The sequence below is a fragment of the Callithrix jacchus genome, chromosome 2 (assembly GCF_049354715.1).
Source record: "Callithrix jacchus isolate 240 chromosome 2, calJac240_pri, whole genome shotgun sequence".
NCBI lineage: Eukaryota > Metazoa > Chordata > Mammalia > Primates > Cebidae > Callithrix > Callithrix jacchus.
Genome location: NC_133503.1, coordinates 86235069 through 86253886, shown reverse-complemented (window position 1 = coordinate 86253886; position 18818 = coordinate 86235069). Strand labels below are relative to the sequence as shown.

At 46.4% G+C, this 18818-nt stretch overlaps 1 protein-coding gene across 1 annotated transcript in view; it reads left to right on the top strand.

Moving 5' to 3' along the window:
• The first annotated feature begins 1767 nt into the window (after positions 1 to 1767).
• The window catches only part of PRDM6 (PR/SET domain 6), a 95152-nt gene continuing 78101 nt past the window's right edge, over positions 1768 to 18818 (top strand). The window contains exons 1-3 of the mRNA XM_035291000.3: positions 1768 to 2044; positions 2537 to 3122; positions 12206 to 12513. Coding sequence (XP_035146891.1) covers positions 2552 to 3122; positions 12206 to 12513 — 879 coding nt within the window. The 5' untranslated portion in view covers positions 1768 to 2044; positions 2537 to 2551. The remainder of the gene's footprint in view (positions 2045 to 2536; positions 3123 to 12205; positions 12514 to 18818) is intronic.

Below are 18818 nucleotides of genomic sequence, written 5' to 3'. Positions count from 1 at the left end.
GGGACTTCCAGTCCTGGGGACCAAGCGCTTGGAAGTAGCTGGGTTTGGGCAGAAACAAGAAGGCAGATGGGAAGACTGCTGCCGCCAAGTCCGGACTTCCATCCCTGGAGCTCACTGTCTCTCCCAGGGAACAGAGGAGTGTCCTGGTTTCTCAGCAGTGAACCTGGAGAGTGTGAGAAAAAGGATATGTTTCTTCTCCCGCGGCCCGACAAACCTCTCTTCGGCAGTTCTACCAGCAGATTGATTGAAACGGGCCTGGAACTTCATCCTCTCCTCCTTATGGAGTTGCTGGAAGTCTGCGGAGACTGCCTGGTTAGCCTCCGGGTCCACAGTGCCGTGGGTTTTCCCTTCTGGTGTCTGCCTTAAACTTGGGTGCCATCAATCTGTCCAACGATGACGGATGACCTTGTCATAAAGACGCCAGTCAAAACATTTCGGTCCGACTCTGTTCCAACCAACATCGAAGCATCCTGCTTGAGACCCGGATGAAGTCTAAACAGCACGTTTCCCAGGCTCAGACAACTTGAGTGGTGGGAAGAGAAAAAGAAACAAGCAGAAATCAGAAAAGTATGGCTATTAATTGTTCAGACTGGCAAGTGCTAAATAAGTTAGGTTGTCTGGAGAAAGACAAATGCCGTCTCTTCTCTTTGAGCTACGGCCAGAACCCTGGAGATGGGAAAGCATCTCCTGAATCGGTCAATTGCATACATCTTGCCTGTACCTTCTACCACCTACTATTGAAAATGCCAGGAAGAGCTGGGGGAGGGAAGTGGCTAATTCGTGGGTGCGAGACTGCATCTAAGGGCTGCCCTGGCCCAAAGTCTGGGGAGAGGGCATGGTGGGGGTGGGGCTGCACCTCTTCCGCCACGTTTTGGGTAGAGAAACGTACGCTTGACCTGGGGCAGCTGCAGGAAGCTAACTGCAAACAACAACATTGCTGGTGTCCCGGAGCAGTTGTGCCACCAGACGTAGCACTGGATACTTGCCTCAAGTCCCCAACTAGGAGTGGGAAAGAGCCCTCCAGAAGACAACCTGGAAAGGGGTCGGCTGAGCGCTGGATGTTGTGCAGACTCCATTGCAGCCGCCTCCCAGCCCTGCGGCCAATCCCGCCAGGACCAGCTGCTCTTAGAGACTGTCGGTCCCACGACTCCCTGCACCGACAAGCCTGCCTCCAGGGCTGCAGACGGAGGGTTTCACCCCAGCGCGCAGCCCGTCCCGTTCCGCCCTCAACTTTTCTCCCAGAGGATTTATGATAGAGCTGGAGTGGCGAGCGAGTGGACTCTAGCACCCAGAAGCACTCCAGGAAAAACTGAGCCGGGCAAACCCGGACCGGCGGCACGGGCTTGCTCAAGCGTGGACACTACAGCGTGTGCGGAGATGCATTCGGTTGCCGCGTTTCCAATGATTTCAAGATCAGGGCACTGAGCTGACACCCAAAAAAGACATATCATGGACAGAAAGAGATAACAGGCTAGCGGAAGACGTCACGCCAAAAAAAAAAAAAAAAAAAAAAAAAAACAACGGGGGTTGGTAGGGCGGAGGAGTTTGTGCGGGAAAGGCGCACTGGCGGTGTGGGTCGGGCAGTTAGAACTTCCTTCTTCCCTCTCTCCTCCCCTTCTTCTGGCCTGCCTCCCCTCCCCCCTCCGTTCCCCATTTCTCTCTCTCTCTCATTCTCTCTCTCTCTCTCTCTCTCTCTCTCTCACACACACACACACACACACTTGTATTTTGTGCTGTCGTAAAACCCACGTGTCCAGCCGGGAGGCTGCCAGAGCGTGGAGCCACGGAGCTAGGAGGCGGCAGCGGCCAAGCGCAGCAGCCCCCGGCGGCTCAGTCCAGCGCCCAGGTCCGCCTGCGCTCTCGCGCCCTCCGCGGGCTTCCAATTCCCTCGCTCGCAGGTCGGGCGGGTTCCGGGCGGCACGATCTCTAGGACTCTTCTCCCGCCTTCCCCAGGAGCATGTAGTGCACACAGGGAGCACACTCTCCGCACCCGCACGCCCACCGAGACACACGCACGCACCCACCCGCAGCGCCGAGTTTTCAGGTAAGGTGACGCTCATCTGGGACTTAGAGTCTAGGGCTTGGTGGATAGGAAGGTTGGTGGTCCTAGGTGGGGGGCGGGGGGCGAGACTGTCCCGCCTCCTGGCGCCTGAGGCGAATGCGGCTCGGGCGCTGCTCCACCCGGCTCGGGTCCGCTCCGGGCGCTGGCGGAGGGCGGGGGCTGCGTCCTGCAGCCGAGCTCTGCTGGCAGCGCCCTCCCGTCGGGCCCCAGCATTGTTGGATGGGAGCTGGACGCTGCGGGCGAGGAGGCAGAGCAGGGTGCCCATAGCTCCCTCTGTGCGGCGCCGCAGCGTCGGAGTAAACTTTGCGCCCCAGCGGAGTTGGGAAGAGGGAGCCGAGGAACGGGGCGGCCGCTGGCTGAGCCACCGGCTCCGGTGCTTTCTCCAGGGTCCCAGCGGCCCTCTTCGTGGCCCGGTCGCCCAGGCCCTGGGTCCGGCTCACGCGTCTCCTCTTCCCTGCCCTTTGTCGTCCCCAGTTCCAGGCGTCGGAAATGTTGAAGCCGGGAGACCCAGGCGGCTCGGCCTTCCTCAAAGTGGACCCAGCCTACCTGCAGCACTGGCAGCAACTCTTCCCGCACGGCGGCGCCGGCCCGCTCAAGGGCAGCGGCGCCGCAGGTCCCCTGAGCGCGCCACAGCCTCTTCAGCCGCCGCCACCTCCCCCGCCGCCCCCAGAGCGCGCCGAGCCTCCGCCGGACAGCCTGCGCCCGCGGCCCGCCTCTCTGTCCTCTGCCTCGTCCACCCCGGCTTCCTCCTCCACCTCCGCCTCCTCCGCCTCCTCCTGCGCTGCTGCCGCCGCGCTGGCGGGTCTCTCGGCCCTGCCGGTGTCGCAGCTGCCGGTGTTCGCGCCTCTAGCCGTCGCCGCCGAGCCGCTGACCCACAAGGAACTGTGCCTCGGCGCCGCCTCCGGCCCGGGGCCCGCCAAGTGCGGCGGCGGCGGCGGCGGGGATGGCCGAGGCGCCCAGCGCTTCCGCTGCAGCGCAGAGGAGCTGGACTATTACCTGTATGGCCAGCAGCGCATGGAGATCATCCCGCTCAACCAGCACACTAGCGACCCCAACAACCGTACGTAGCCCCAGCCCGCGCGCTCTCTCCCAGGGCGCTGGCGCGGGTGGGCGCGGGAGCCAGTCAGGCGGGTCGGGTAAGAGTGACACGTGGGCGGGGGGAGCAGCTGATCCGGGCCGCCGGCCCGCTCCTCCCCCGATCTCTGTGACAAAAGTTTTCTTGCAAGGGAGAAGGAAAAGAGAACGGTTGAGTCGGCCGGTGGCACTTCGGGGTTCCCTCTCCCTCCCTCCCTCCCCTCACCTGCTTCACAATCCCTAGTGTTTGGGGCCGGAGTAGCCCGTGGACCCGACCTTGCAGACCTCTGCCCTCCCGCCCGACAGTACCGGGGGCAAGGCGGGTACTGCCAGGGGGTGTCTGGGACCGACTCTGTCTGGTCTTAGCCGGGACGAGGGAGGGACCCTCAGAGTTTCTGGGGAACACGCAGAACAAGCCTTGTTTCTGCTGCTCTCCACCCCACCTATGGAGGTCAGGTCATTTTCTGGCCGCTGGGTTGTGGGGGAAACCGGTCGCGAGCTGTTCACTGTCCAGGCCTCGCTTGAGTAGGAATTTTGGGTGGTACTGAGTCGTTTCTCCTTGAAGGCAGGTAGTATTCCTAGATCTACTATTCATTTAAAAAAAGAAGGAAAAGAAGAAAAAAATGCCTGCTACTTACTGAGAAGAAAATTTCTGTTCCCCGCTGAGTCCGCTGATCCCGCTTTATTCGCGCACCTTTGACCTCGCAAACGTTCATAACCCAAGTTGATTTATTTATTTATTTTAGAAATTAAGGTGATTATAATTTAGTAAAAGACGCTTTCTCCCCTCTTCCTCCAAGTTAATAGCAAATGCCAAACTAAACATCAGGATTCCTGTCGCTTCAGTTCCTATGTTCACAATTTGAAACGCTTATCACAAGTACGGTTCCATTTGGTGGTTTTGAAGCAAAACTCTAAATGATGATCAAGCAGTATGTACTGCTTTATATCTGCTTCTTTTTGGTAATTTCAGAAGTTTTTACTGTGTTTACACCTATACTGAGTTGGGGGTGTTAAACGTGCTCCCAGAGACTTCTGGAGATAACGTTAAAGTATGTTAAGAGCGTCAGATTGAAAGCAATACAGGATTTGAAAGATCATTCGTTCCCATGTTTTCTTCATTTCATTCATTCATCTGGCTTCTGTATGAGTAAAGTCATAAAATTTGTTTTAAAAACAAAATCACAATATTGTTTTTATTCAATTTTGAATAAGTTGCTTCTTGCAAAATGTCTACCACTCTGTGAACTTCTTAATTCGTTGTAAAAGCAAAATAAGTTCAGTTATGGCTTTTTAAAGCATTCCAAAATCGTTGCGTTGATGAAAAAAACCACTGGGCAGCAGCCTCGTGATTGAGGTCTATGAATATTTTCATTATGTTGGACATAGTTGTGATGGAGATGATAATTACCAACAAAAAGAGCAATCATGTTTCCTTTTTTCTTTATAAAGTTTGAGGACAAAGCACTGGTTTAAAATAATGGTTTCAACTCTAATTTTGCTGTGCAGTTGAGAAGACTTGTATTTCAGAGTTTCAGAAAGTTTTACAAAATATACTCTCCCCATAGATTTTAGAAAATACTTATCACCTACTGAATTTCTCAAATGTGTGCTTTTGAAGCAATTATTTTAAATTGTGAATTAAGATTTTTAAGCTGCCTTGGAAAAGATATGTCTTACTGCTAAGTGAAATATAGCCATTGCAGGCTGAGAATGCTTCACCTATCTTACAGTTTCTCTTCTGAATTAAATATATGCTAGAGAAGTCATAGGAGCACACCCCAAAACTCTGGCTGTGTGCTGAGTTCCCTGTACTGTTTACAGTGCAGTCTGGCAATTTAATACATTTTCACCCGAGAAAACTGAACACTAATCAGAGAAAGAATTGGGATAGATTCCTAATGGGTATTGAACTAGTTTATTGCCTAGGTAACTTTTTTCTCTGGTTGGAGAAAATAAATTACAATTTTATTTAAATGATTTATATTGTGTTAATCTCCTGGTATCTCCTTTTGAGCCAACTGGATTGTTTCAGTATGTGAAGTGCAGGGGAAAACATAGAAGGAAAAGAGACTTAGATTGTCCTATTAGAGTTACACCCCAGGACGCTCACTAATTAAAGGGCAATTGAGAAAGAAAATAAAAAGCTGAGATAGCCCTGTGTAATGCTGGGAGACCAGATCTCTCATTCCCCCAGGAACTTCTCTGGAAAAGCAAGCTTAGGCACTCATTTGAAGCCATGGGATGTACTTTTACAAAGATGAACTGTGATTGAGTCTAATCTAAGTAGGAGCTTAAAACAAGTCAGAAATGCCAATGCTGGGAAACTCATTTCCCTTGGCAGGGGAAGTTGGCATAATGGTTATTGAAAGACTGTGAAAAACGAAGCTTCTCCTTATTCCCGAGTTGTAAGTGAGTGGGGGTGGAGTGAGAGGAAGGGTGGAGGCAGAGGGAAGCGCCTATTAATTTATCATGTATAGATTTTCCTAGTTGTTCTTTTAGGGTTTGTTTTTTTTTTTTTTTTCCATCTCCCTCCAAGAGAATTCTGTGAAGTGACCACTTAGCATTGCTTCATTTTGTCAGTTTGTACTTTAAAAGATAGGTATCTCTTTTTCTTACAAGGCGAAATAAAAACGGGGGGAGGAGGCTCCGTGTCCCTTCCCCTTAGTAAAATAACTTTTTGCCTAAGATTAGTAATATTGATATCATTGCTGTGTAATAAAAGAACTTAGGAACACTAGTATTCACCTTGAAACTTTATTAGCCTCTATGGGAAATGTCACAGTTAAGGGGCTTGTAGCTCTCCTTCGTTCCAAAAGACTTTAAAACAGCAGAAACTGCCAGCTAGCCCGGGTGAACTTTTCCAGTATATTACCAACTCCGTATCAATTTACCCTGTGACTGAAGTACACTTTTGACCAAAGCTCTGAATGCTTTTCTACTGATGCTGCTGCTTTCTTTTCTTAAAAGTCAAGTGGTGCCTCCTGCTATATAAATGGGGGATGGGGCCCTTCCTTCCCCCACTAATATTACTGCCCTCATTTGCTGCTGGGCTGTCTGAGGCCTTTGATTTAGTCAGGCTCCATCGGAGTGGCCTCTTCCCGGGTTCTGGCAGCGGGTGCGTTGCCTGAGACCTTGTCACTTACTCTTGGAAAGTAGAGAAAGACAGTCACCGGGCGCACCTGGCGTTTCTGCGGAGCATCCCGGGTGTTCGCTTAGCAGAGCCAATTAGTTTTCAAGCCATTTTGTGAAGATGTGCCTCTTTAGGACCGGGGGGGAGGCGGGAACTGAGCCACTTTAGGTGTCTCGGCGGAGAGTTGGACCACCTAGCAACTTCCCTAGTTGGGGAAGGGGTGTCTGTCCCCTCGCGATTTACTGGAGCCCTCCAGAGCAAGGAACAGTGACGGGAACAGCGCCGTTGGGAGAACGGTGTGGGAGCGGGGCTAGGGGCTCCTTTTCGGTAACGCCACGCTTTGGGTTTAGGGAGAGGGGCTGGGAAGAGAAAAGGAAGTCTGGGCCTAACACTCGTTTGTCGGGTTGCTTGCTAAGGAGTCAAGGAAAGAGATAAAGGAGGGTGAGTGTTTTCTGACCTTCCCTAATCCCTTCCCACCTAGGTGGAAAATACAGGTCTTGTTTGGGCCGTGGCGAGCCCCGAGGTGCAGCAGCAGGCTTTTCTTGCCGCGGAGGAACGCCCGCTGCGCCCCTTCCGCCCTGCGCCTCCACGGAGAAAGACCAGCGATCGCCTTAGATTTCAGACCTGGTCCGGCTGGGAGGGAGATTTGGCTTCAGTGCGTGGGCTTTTGTCTCTCTCTCTCTCTCTCTCTCTCTCTCTCGTGTGTGTGTGTGTGTGTGTGTGTGTGTGTGTGTGTGTGTGTGTGTGTAGGCCGAGCCTCCTCCCGTAACACACATGATTTAGCTATTTTACATCTTTCGTTATCTAGCGCCCTGAAACGGAACATAGAGCCATATATTAGATTGAGGTTAGAAGAGGTGGCGACTGTTTATTTAAGGTGATAAAATGGTCCATCAGCAGTAATCTCCATCGATATGTGCCACCAGGAGATGAAGGATGAGGGGACAAGCCACAATTAATTGCCCTATAGTTTTGTAGGAGAGAGTGGAGCCAGCCCAGACCCGCTTCGATCTCCTCTCGCGGCTCCTATTCATCATCTCCGCATTGTATATGGCAGCCTCGCAGGGGCAGGGGACGGCGAGGTTTATCTCCACGCAATATTCTCTCAACCTCACACACTGGCGCTCCCATTTAATTTATTAATACAGTCATCGGGAGACAAATAAGACCCACATTTTCTCCCTCCCTTCTTTCCCTCTTCCTTTTGTCTCTCTCTGCTGGTCCCAGGGCCCAAACGGCGGCCAGGCGGGGCGGAGAACGCCCAGAGCTTCAGCGATTTGCCGGGAGCTTTAAACTCGCGTAGAGAGAGAGGATTCCCACGAGCTGGGCCGCGCCGCAGGGGTGCGACTGCAATCAATGGGCTCCTCTTGCCGCGGCCAGGCAAACCTGCCTCGCCTCTGGAGCTGCTTCTAGACCCGCTCCCGGGGCTTGGAAGACCCCTGCCTGGTAGAGGAGGAGGGCCGGGTTGGTGGCAGTGCGCAGTGGGGACTTCGGATCGTGGGTGGTGTCGGCGGCCACGCCTTGGTTAAGGAGAGAGCCTTTCGCGGGCAGGATCGAGGTGGGACCTTCAAAACTCAGCCTTCGGCGCCGACGTCTGGGTGCCCCATCCCGCACATGGCTCCCTTTCCGCCATCCCTTCTAGCCTATAGCTCGGGAAGGCAGTGCGGGGTGGCGGGGAGAGCAAGCTGGAGTCCCGGGGACGTGAACCTCCACGCGGGAGGTTCGGGCCCGAGTGCTCTTCCTGCCTGCCCTCTGCCTTGCTGCCCAGCCCCCACGCCCCTCCCCTCCCGGGGCGCACGCGACACTGCCAGCAGGCGGCACTCCCGTGCGGGGATCGATGGGCGCCAGCCCCTCGGGTCTCAGTCTGCGGGACTGAGGGCCGCGACCTCGGCGGCGGTTGGGGAGGATTTCCTGCCGGATCGGGTAGTACCGCCCAGGCGGGGAAGCAGGCTTTTCATCTACTTCTCGGTTTCCTTTACACGGGGCGGGTGGGAGCCGAGGAAGGCCTCGGGGAAGCTTTGGGAAGTGAAGATGTGGCGTGGCGCGCACTCCCTGCACGCCTGCACATGACTGTTGACCTCTCCACACACCAAATGCCTGGAAACATATTATATCTTACCTTTCCTGGAACGAGAAATGAAATTCCAGAAAAGAAAATCATGGCCTGCTTTGCCCTCTTTGCCTTAAAATAGGTACATTGTGAAGATCTATTGCACTTTTAAAAACATTGAAACAATACAGAAGGATAGGAAGTGAAGAGTGAAAGTCTGCTCTAAACTGCACTTGGCCTGGCCTTCTGAAGCCAACAGGTGAACAAGTCTGTAACCTAATGACAGCACCTTTCTTTACTCAGAGAGCCTTAGACAGGAACATTGACAGATTCATTCAAGATAGAAAAGAAAAGGAACCATGGTCTCTTACACTACCTAATGCTAAAATGGAATTTCAAAGTCTGTTGCTTACAGCATATGAAAGTATCTCTCACAAATATAAAAAATTATTTATGAATAACAATTATGAGCTTGTACAAAAACTCTTCTTCTGAGTTTAAGAGAAAGTATGAACATTTGCTTGCTTTCTTGTTAGGAACTTAAGTAGTTATATTATGTATTGCTTGGCCTAGAATGCTCTATGTGTGTGTGTGTGTGTGTGTGTGTGTGTGTGTAATAGATATAATGACATACATTATATACATTTATACACAGTTTGGGCATATAGCCTGCTTCTCTTTCAAACCTTTTCATGTAGGTATTTATGTCTAGAAAATACTGCTAGAATGTTTGTGTACTTGCGTCATATTTGTCAACCCCAAGAAATGTTATTTGTGTTTAATAGCCTCAGGCTACCCTGAGACTCAGACATAAAACACAAATGTTTTCAGTTGTGACGATTTTGTGCATTAAAAAATAACATTGGAATATAACATGTATCTTGATGGCAGTTGGTCTACTTTTCTGGCAAGATATTTTGCTATAGCATTAAGTGTTTCACAAATTAAGAAGACTGGTGTGTGTGGATTAATTAAAGTGGATTGGCTTAGTCTAGCCTGCTGTGGACCTAACACACAGGTAGTCTTCTAGCTATTGAGAGAGCCTCCATTTTTCACTCCTAATAGTTACTGTTGTTAGCTACTATTAAGTTTTTCAACAGTTTATGGAGACAAATGAAACATTAGTTGGTGTTGCTGGCAGAGGTGAGGCAGAAGAGGGCTTTAGTTGAAGTTGAAGAGGGCTTTAGAGGACTACTTGGAGAAAGGCTTTAGCCATAGTTTAATTATCATGCATTATAAATATTAAAAGTGTGCTTCTTGTCTATGGGGGTAGTGACTGCAGTTGGTACCTATGCTGATGTAGTTGATGGGATAATGTGCGTGGGGAAGCATGTTGGAAGTTGACAATCTCCGGTACAGGCTGCTAGGGGCATGAATGCTAGACACTCTTGCTTCTCACCATTTGCATCGAGTCAAGCAGAAAAAAAAAATCAGTTAAGCAACTCCGTGGAGTGATTTATTTCTATTTCCATGGGCATATTGCCTTTGTTTATTGTCTTTTGCTTTTAGCTATTTTTTCAAAGGTGCTAAAAGGCCATCTCTGAAGTCAGACACTAACATTCAAAATCATAGACATTACTTATGTATTTTCCTGTTCATTCTCTTACTTTAATGTCCAAAACCACAAAAGTGTGGGAAGGAGAGAAACCCCTATAACTCAGTCATGCTATAGCAGTTTTCATGGCCCCCACATAGTTACTTCAGTGAAATATTTCAATTCAATTGAGTCACGAGTTTGAATGTTAAATTCTCCCAGCTTTCATTAGTCTTTTACAAATCTATGGGTTTAGAGGCTTTGGAGTTAGGCAGACAGGACTGTGAATCCTTTCTCTGCCACCTTCTAGTTTCTGGTTCTTAGTGGAGTTACAGTGCTTGGGAATTGCTTTATCTGCAAAATGGGAATCATGATACTTAGATAATATGGTGGTTGTTGGTTCTAGACAGGTGTGTGACACAGTATGCACTCTGTAATTATAGTTATTGTCTTTCGTGTCATTCCTAAAATGTCTTGAAGTTTTTATTTTCACAATCAATAAGCTTGAGAGGGTGTGTGAAGTGTGTGTGTTTCAGAGGAGTTGACATATGGATAAGTGTGAGAATACTCCCATCCAGGTCCTGGGGTCAAAAGCAGAGTCTGGAAGAATTTTAACATTAGTTCGGTTGCTGACAGAGGAGGGGCAGAGGAGGGCCTTTGTGTGAGGGAGACCCAGCAGCATAGACACTTTTCTACTTTGGGAATCAGGTTGTTGCTTTCCGTCTCAGAGGCCTGGGGCACTTCTGAGAAGCTTGGAGCCCTCATTCTTCCAGTACTCCTGGGAGGTGTGGAGGAGTAGCTGCTGACTGAGGCGAAGGCTTAGCTGGCTAGAGCCCCCTCGAGTGAGACAGGATGCTTACATAGTCAGCCCTCCTTTGCTGTGAAGCAAATCGCAAAAGGAGGGTTCCCTTACCATGCTGGGTTGCGATTAGGTGTTCCTTACACAAAAGTTTCATCTTGGGCGTTTCGGCCATTTCAGCGCAGATAGGGCACACCCAGGGTGATCCACCGGGCCTGGCTGCGGCCAAGGCCAGCGGCAGGTGCGCGGGTGCCCCGAGGGCCACCCGCCGCCTGGGCCAAGGAGTCTGGGTCGCGCCGGCGGGCGCCGAGGCCACCTTCTCTGGGCAGGCCCGCCGCGCTGAGGCGCAGACACGGCGGCTCCTCCAGGCCCATTAATAACCCGGAGGGCGCTGCGAACCGACAGCGCAGTCGCCGCAGGCTCCTTTTCCCGTAGCCGCCTGGCCCCTTCCCGCCCAGTTCTAGTGGAGGGATACTGGGCGCCCACTACCGCCGGGCCTGGAGGGTGGGGGTCCCCTCGCGCGCAGGCTGCTCTGGGGAGTGGCGGAGAGAGACAGCTTCATCAGAAGCTTCACCCAGTGTATGTAGCACAACAGAATCGCGTTTATCCTGGGGAACAGCCATCCGGGCAGGAGTTGGGGCCTTCTCCATCTAACCATTATGCTGATAATTAAATTTGCTATTCAATTTTTGAGGAGTCTAAGAAGAGCGTGCACACCAAACCCTCCAGAACAGCACCTCCACCCCAACTGTCCCTGCCTGGCTGGACTGCCTGGAGGGAGAACTGACTAGGCACTTGAGGGACCCCAGTGCAGGCACGCCCTTGGAGTCCTGGGGCTGCGGCTCGCACTCCACCTGGCTGCAGGCGTACTCTGCCCCGTCCCGCAGGCGTTTGGGAGGCAGTTGAGGAAGGCTCTGAGTCCCTGGGTCGAAGGGAGTGCGAGTAGCGCCCGCGCCAGACTGGTTGCTCCCCGTCTGGCGATTTTAAATCGTCTCCTGTGTAATTGTAAAAAGAGGAAAGCTAAATACACAGGCGACCATTATAGATAGAATCTCTTCCAGATAGCAGATTGGGCAAGAGACGGACTCTTTTCGTAATACGAGGATAAACACACCCTGAAACTCGAGATAGAAACTTCAGGAGTGGCGAGAGGGTCAGAAGGAACGAGAGGCAAAAGGAAAGAGGGAGAGAAAGAGAGACAGAGACAGAGGGAGAGATGCAGAGACTGAAACAGGAAGAAGCCTGGAGCTGTCGGTTCCGTGGAGAGGGAAAGCGCAGATTCTATCTGCACCCAGATCCAAGGCTTTTTGGGGAGCTTAGAGTCCTGACCCGGTACCAGTCAGATCTGGGTGCGGCGAATTCCAAGGGAGCGGCGCGGGTTCTCTCCCCCTGCTCTGAGTTCGCTTCGGTGCTCCCAGGGCAGAACCTTCCTCGAAGGTGGCTTACCCGGGCGGGTGGTGATGCTGTTGTCCCGGGAGTTTACCCAAAGGTGGGCCGCTCAGAGGGGCCGGACTAACCCGCTCCCTTCCCTTCCTCCTTCTCGTCTTCCGCAGGTTGCGACATGTGCGCTGACAACCGCAATGGCGAGTGCCCGATGCACGGGCCACTGCACTCGCTGCGGCGGCTCGTGGGCACCAGCAGTGCTGCGGCCGCCGCGCCCCCGCCGGAGCTGCCGGAGTGGCTGCGGGACCTGCCTCGCGAGGTGTGCCTCTGCACCAGCACCGTGCCTGGCCTGGCCTATGGCATCTGCGCGGCACAGAGGATCCAACAGGGCACCTGGATTGGACCCTTCCAAGGCGTGCTTCTGCCGCCAGAGAAGGTGCAGGCAGGCGCCGTGAGGAACACGCAGCATCTCTGGGAGGTAAGTGGCCCGCTGCACAGCGCCTCGCCACCGAGCAGGAGCCTCGGCCAGCAGGGAGCCTGGCCTTTAGCAGAGGCAACTGCGAAATGAGCCTCCCTTGGCCCCCGGAGGGTGGCAGAGAATATATTTCTCTGGTCCTGTAGATGGCTGGTGTCTGAAGCACCTGCAGTAAGGAGGCTGACAGAGATGGGGCTGATGCATTAGCAACCCAGCTAGGGAAACAGAGCCTACAAGTGTCTGAAGTAAGAGTCACCTTAACCTGCCTCAGTTCCAGCTGGAATGGATTTGACCGTTGGTCTCTCTGACTTTTGAGAAAAAGAGAAAACAGCTGAAGAGATGGAGCAGAAGAGGGTGGGCATTAGAAGGTGAGCTGAGTGACCTTTATGTCCCATTCCAAGCGCTTCCAGTGTGTTTCTGTGTCGGGAGTAGAAAGGAACGGAAGCATAGAGGAGAGGAAGGAGAGGCTGGCCCCTTTTCTCAGGTAACATCAATTTTGTCAGTGATGAACCTGAGAGATGACATGTTTCACAATTTTCAAAAGGCCCAAAGTAAGCCAATTATATTGGGAATTAGAAATCACAAATTCTGCTGCTTCTCTGAAGAACGGAAATTATGTAATCTTCATCAGGATGGAAAATCAAAACATGAGAACACTCTGAGCACTGTGGTGTAACCCAATTGAGGATAATACTTTAATGGCACAATCTACCTGAAGCAATTATTTTAAAATAACCTATTTGAAAAACGTCAGCCTGAGATTTCTCCCCAAACGTCATGGTGGATTATTGAGGTTCATGCCCGAAGAGATAGATGCTTATCATTAGGTAACCCTCTACCAATCTTAGCCACCTCCACCCATGGAAAGTTGCTTAAGTAATACAAGATGCCAGAAGTCATAACCTTAAGCAATATGTAAATCTGACTAACTGGGCAGGTGGTATAATAAAATGGGACTAGCTAGAAAATAAAGTTTCTTAAATGGCAGGGGCCAAGTTGACAGGAACCCCTGGGGTCCATTAATGGGTCATTTCTGCAAGAGTTTGCCTCTCGTACTTGGCTTGCTGGCCTGTCAAGATGATCTTTTTCACTGTGGGCTGCCTTATAGTCACTAAATAAAACTCAAGGGAATCATTAATCCACTAAAATTTTTGATGAGCGCCCACTCTGGCCAGCACCATATCAGGCCTTGGAGAAACTGTGAAAAACAGATCTGGTATCCAGAACCTTCCTGTGACTATTGAGGCCTGTGTCTGTAAAGCCTCTTTTGATGGAGGAGGAGCTCAGTGCATGAGTCCACCGCCCAGCAGCCCAAAATGAGGACATGGCGGCCAATGAGCTACCTACATTATACTTTCCTGCTGGAGTGCCCTGGCTCAAAGCATCTGGTTTTGAAACATTTTGGTTTTTGTTTCTGACTAATTAGTTGTAACCTCCAATATGGTTTAAAGTTTATAAAATACTTCTAGGTACTTTTCATGTTTCAATGGTGTTATTAGGAACTCTATTATAATATAGTTTAAAATCCGCCAATATTTTTCCAAAGGAAATTGTACAGCAATAGTTCAATGGTACAAATTTACTCTACCAGAAAATGTTAAAACTGAATACTATTATATTGCCTTTCGATGCCTATCTATTTTTAGGTGCCAGGGGGCAAAGACATAAACATAAAACAACAAACAAAAACCTCATAGTTAATTCTGGGTTTTTCCCCCCCAAGGGGCTTTGAATGATTAGGATGTTGGCAGGTGGCCACTACACATATAGACTATAATAATGTATATCAACACTGAAAACTGTGGAACTTCTTTTTTCTACCTTTACTTGTACTTGATGAAGTTAAAATTTTGTTGTAGTAAAGAGACTGGGGAATTTAGTCAGTGTTTTTCTTTTTCTTGATACTTCAGTAGATATAAAGCGAATTTTACATATTGTTCAGGGCATGTGAGTTGAGTGTGTTGGGGTGGTTCTTAGAGTTGGTTCTGTGTTAGAAAAAAGACTTGCTGGGTGTATGCTTTGATGATCTATAGGACCCAATTTTTAAATTCAGGACATAATCTATTTTTTTTAATTATCTGTAACAACAGTTAGAATGATACATTTAAGAAATTGAAAGGATATTAAAACTTCGGCCATGCAAAATGTATGTCTCCTGGAAGATCACATGAAATGTGATGAACTGGGGCCAGGTAACTTAGTGCCAATGGCCAATGTCCATTTGTAAAATAAAATACTTACTGTATAAAATAGGTTGCAGATTTTTATTAGCATAATGATTTTCAACATGTGAAGTATGAGCTTTTACAAAATTTTTAAGCATTATGATTTATTTTTATGAAACATGACTGTTTGAATTGTTACATTTATAATACAAGATTCCAAATGTGACATTGTTCCTTAAATTTTAGTTCTTTCTTTCAAAGCTAAATATTATTCTGAAATTTTAAAAAGTCATCATATTATTTATATTAGAATCAGCAAGTAGAATACATTGCAGATCTGTAGGAAATGTCTGGCAATAATTGTTCAATGACTCATGTAATAATTATCCATTTCACAAACTTATTCTTTTAGATGTCTTCCAGAATACCAAGTCAACATAAAGCGTATTTGGAAAAAAATTAAAAGGAGTTGAATCATGACTATTTTCTTTTAATAGGCAACTGTAATCATTTCTCTTCCTCACATTTTTTCAAATGATTTGCTGATGAAGAAACGTCTTTATATTTCAAGTTCAATACTCAGGTCCTGATGTATCTTACCACAATTACTTATCTTTATTTCAGTACAATAAATGGATTGCTAATCTTTTCCCGTCACTGTTTCCAAGTAGATGATGGATTTTTGTTTCAGTTTACAGTTCATTGTTTTTAGTATGGTTGTACTTTATTATACACATGAAAGCTTATTACAGAAACAATCAGATTCACCTTAGTTACTCCTTTTATTTAATCATTAAAAGCTCTATTTTCTTTGTAGAAAAACGACTTTTTGATATTTAATACACATCAGCCATGGAGAACTTCTTTGGTTTGTAAGCCTGCAATCATTCTTTTTAGTTAATATGTTCTTTGTGTATAATCTAGTTCTTCAAAATACAGCAGTTTAAAGAAAGCTAAATATCATTTCATTACATTCAATATATTTTGACTCTTCTGGGTGTTTATGGGAAATTCGAAGAAAGTTTTTTTGTGTGTTGTTTTATTTTGTTTTGCTTTTGTAATAAACCAAGGTAATATTTTATTTTTTATAGTTTAAGAAGATTACAAGTGAAAAGCCAAATCATTAGTCATTTATTTTTGCCAGTTTCTTTTAGACTCAGGATTTTAATATGTTTTTTAAACAATAATAAATTCAGACACTTTAAAACAAAACATAGCAGGGTGCATTAGACAATCACTTGCTTTGGTTATATATATTTATTCCAAGACTTGGATGCATGTTACATTTCTAGCTATTTGAACATAGTATGAAGAAAAATCTTTCTCAATGTTTTCCAAAGAAAACAGAATCTTTCTCAGCCTTTAGGTCTTATTGATGAGAATGAGATAATTTTATCCCAATGTGTTTTCTAACAAAGAAGTGAAAAGGCACATTTGATTCCAACATTTATGAAAATGTTATCTCTATTATTAATGTGCCCCCTTTCCCTTGAGATAAATTAATCTAGTTGCACATGGTTTCCTCTTTCTGCTTAACATCAGAATTTAATATGACTGGACCTGAGGAATGTACCCAGTGTATACTTAAAATTCTACTGGAATAAAATACCGAAGTTTAAAATAAAGTTACAGTTTAAGATAGGCTAGAATTACTCGGGCCTTTCAACTCAATATCTGATTTGACAAGAAATTATAGCAAGAATGACAAAATAAATTGCACTTATTTTCACCCTAGAAAAATTATCCTGCTAATTGAAATAATGTAGTGACTTGTTAGGATTACAGTTAAGATATTAGAAAGGGCTTTAATTCTACAGAACCTGTCTTCTGTTTGCCTGAGTAAATTTGAGTGTCTCATTTTCATTTGTACTACGTGGAAATCTTCATTATTTTTCTTCCAAAAATCAAGGGGGATAACATAATGTGAGCCTTTTTGTGGTTTGGTTTTGTGCCATAATATTTTAGATTTAATAAGAGTTTTGCTGTTAAGCAAATGGTTTATTTTTCATCGTTACTGTTTAGCGTAGGTCAAGAGATATTAATGAAAACCAATATTAAAAATATATTACACATTGCTAAATGTTTATATTTCAAAACCATCGTAGGTAGTTGGTTCTCTAGAAGAAAATGAATTGATTTCATATTTTAAATGTATTATATATGTTTCTATAAGTAAGTCAATTTCATATACACAGTACTGTACCCACTTGTATGTATTTAGATGTTGAAAAAGTATTTTAAATTAATCACTTTCAATTAAATTACAATCATTTAAAATTTGTCCCAGTGATAGTACTATAATTATATACTTCATATTCTGCTTTATAGACTTTGGCTCATTTGGGCATGATTCACCAAAACACTAGGGGATAGAATTATGTGGCTGTTGCAGTTATATTGAAATAAAAATTGTGTTTTTCAGCAATTTATCATTTAATACAGTAGCCTGCCTGTCAGTTTGGCTTTGAATATGTCAAATTTGTGAAAGTCAAATAATTTCTCCTTAAAAATAAACCATAGTAATGTTACTATTATGTTTTAAATTATGCAGAGTAACAGCTGGTGCATCTCTCTGGCTTTGCCTCATTTGATTTGAGGATGTCTTTTATAGTGGTGCCCATTTGATAGAGTGTGAGCATTTTGTAGTTTTACATATACTGTAAAACCATCTGCTGCCTCTTGGAATGGTTTCCAGCATTGTGTTAAAAGTCAAAACTTAGTAATTTAAGTTGCTTTGAAAATGTCCATTTAAATTTCTGGTCCTTTTCGTTTATGTATCCTGCTGTATAGTGCCACCCTTGGTTTTCTAAGTTCAAAAATAATGCTGCTTTAAAAAAATTTTAACAGCCATTTGGACAGTCTCACATCAGTGAAGTTTAATCCCGACATGCATATGACACTACAGTGCTTTAGCTGCAATTACTTTATAAAGACTGATGAGTTCCACATCCACAGGACTGTTTTTTTTATTAATTCAGTTTATCTGTTTTTACAAATTACTTCTTTTATTGATAGCATTTTGTCAATATGAAGAAAACAATTTACAAATATTTACTGGTCCATAACTATATATTTTCTTACACTGTATAATTTTTTTCGTTTCCCATACTGACTTAAAAGTAAGGTATAAAAAGAGGTTAGTGGGTAAATGGAACCTGCTCTCCCCAGTCACTGCCTGGCAGCAAGTGATCTGAGGGAAATGTCATATAATAACACTGATTCCAAGAAGCCTGCAGGGGAACCTTCTTATTTCACTGTGTAAATTAAAGCAGTTTTAATTTGAGAATATCTATTGTATTACCCAAAAATCACTTCTAGTTGTAGTATAATATGAATTAAAAATTGTTGTGATTGAATATGAAAAACTACATATTACTCAGCTGGGGAATATGCGTACAATATGAAAGTTCTCTCTTCTCAGAAGATGGATTTAATACACTGGTAGTGTGGGAAAAACCATTTGCTATTCTAAAGAACCCTATGCGTAGAACAACTATGAGCCTGCCTCCTTCGTTCTTTTTCTTTCATTCCTTTTTGAACCATATATACTCCAAGATTCATTTGTTCAGACATTCCTTGTATATTTACACAAGAAATATAGACTTCGGCATAAGTACTTAGCATAAAAGCCAGAGAAGCAAGAGCAGAATATACTTTTCCTTGTAAGCATTTGCCACCTCACTCAGATAAGTTACAGAATTCCATTATCCAAATTGTTACACATGTGTGACAGAGGTTGACCTTTCGTCATGTCAATCCTTTTTGTGTAGGCCCCAGGCTCCAGCCTAATGGCTCAAACCCTGATTTACTCACTGTAATAAGGGCAGGAGGTCGAGCAATTGTCAGGCTGCCTGTTCGTACTCTTCTTGGAGCCTGGTTGAAGGCTGTTAACACAAAGCTTTTCAAAGTGAATTTACAACCAGCACCACTGACAGAGGCCAATCAGTGCACCATAAATGTCAGGTTAGTGAGATTGAGCAGTAAGTAAAGTACTGACAGCACACTATTGGCTGGAATCAATTGGCCAAGGTTTAACTGAGAGCAATCTATGTGTGGTGGGCTTAGGGAAAGAGCTAAGTGTGTAGCCTGATTTTCCAGGTAGACTCCATAGATTTACCGATTAGTGGGAGCATAAATGTTGGG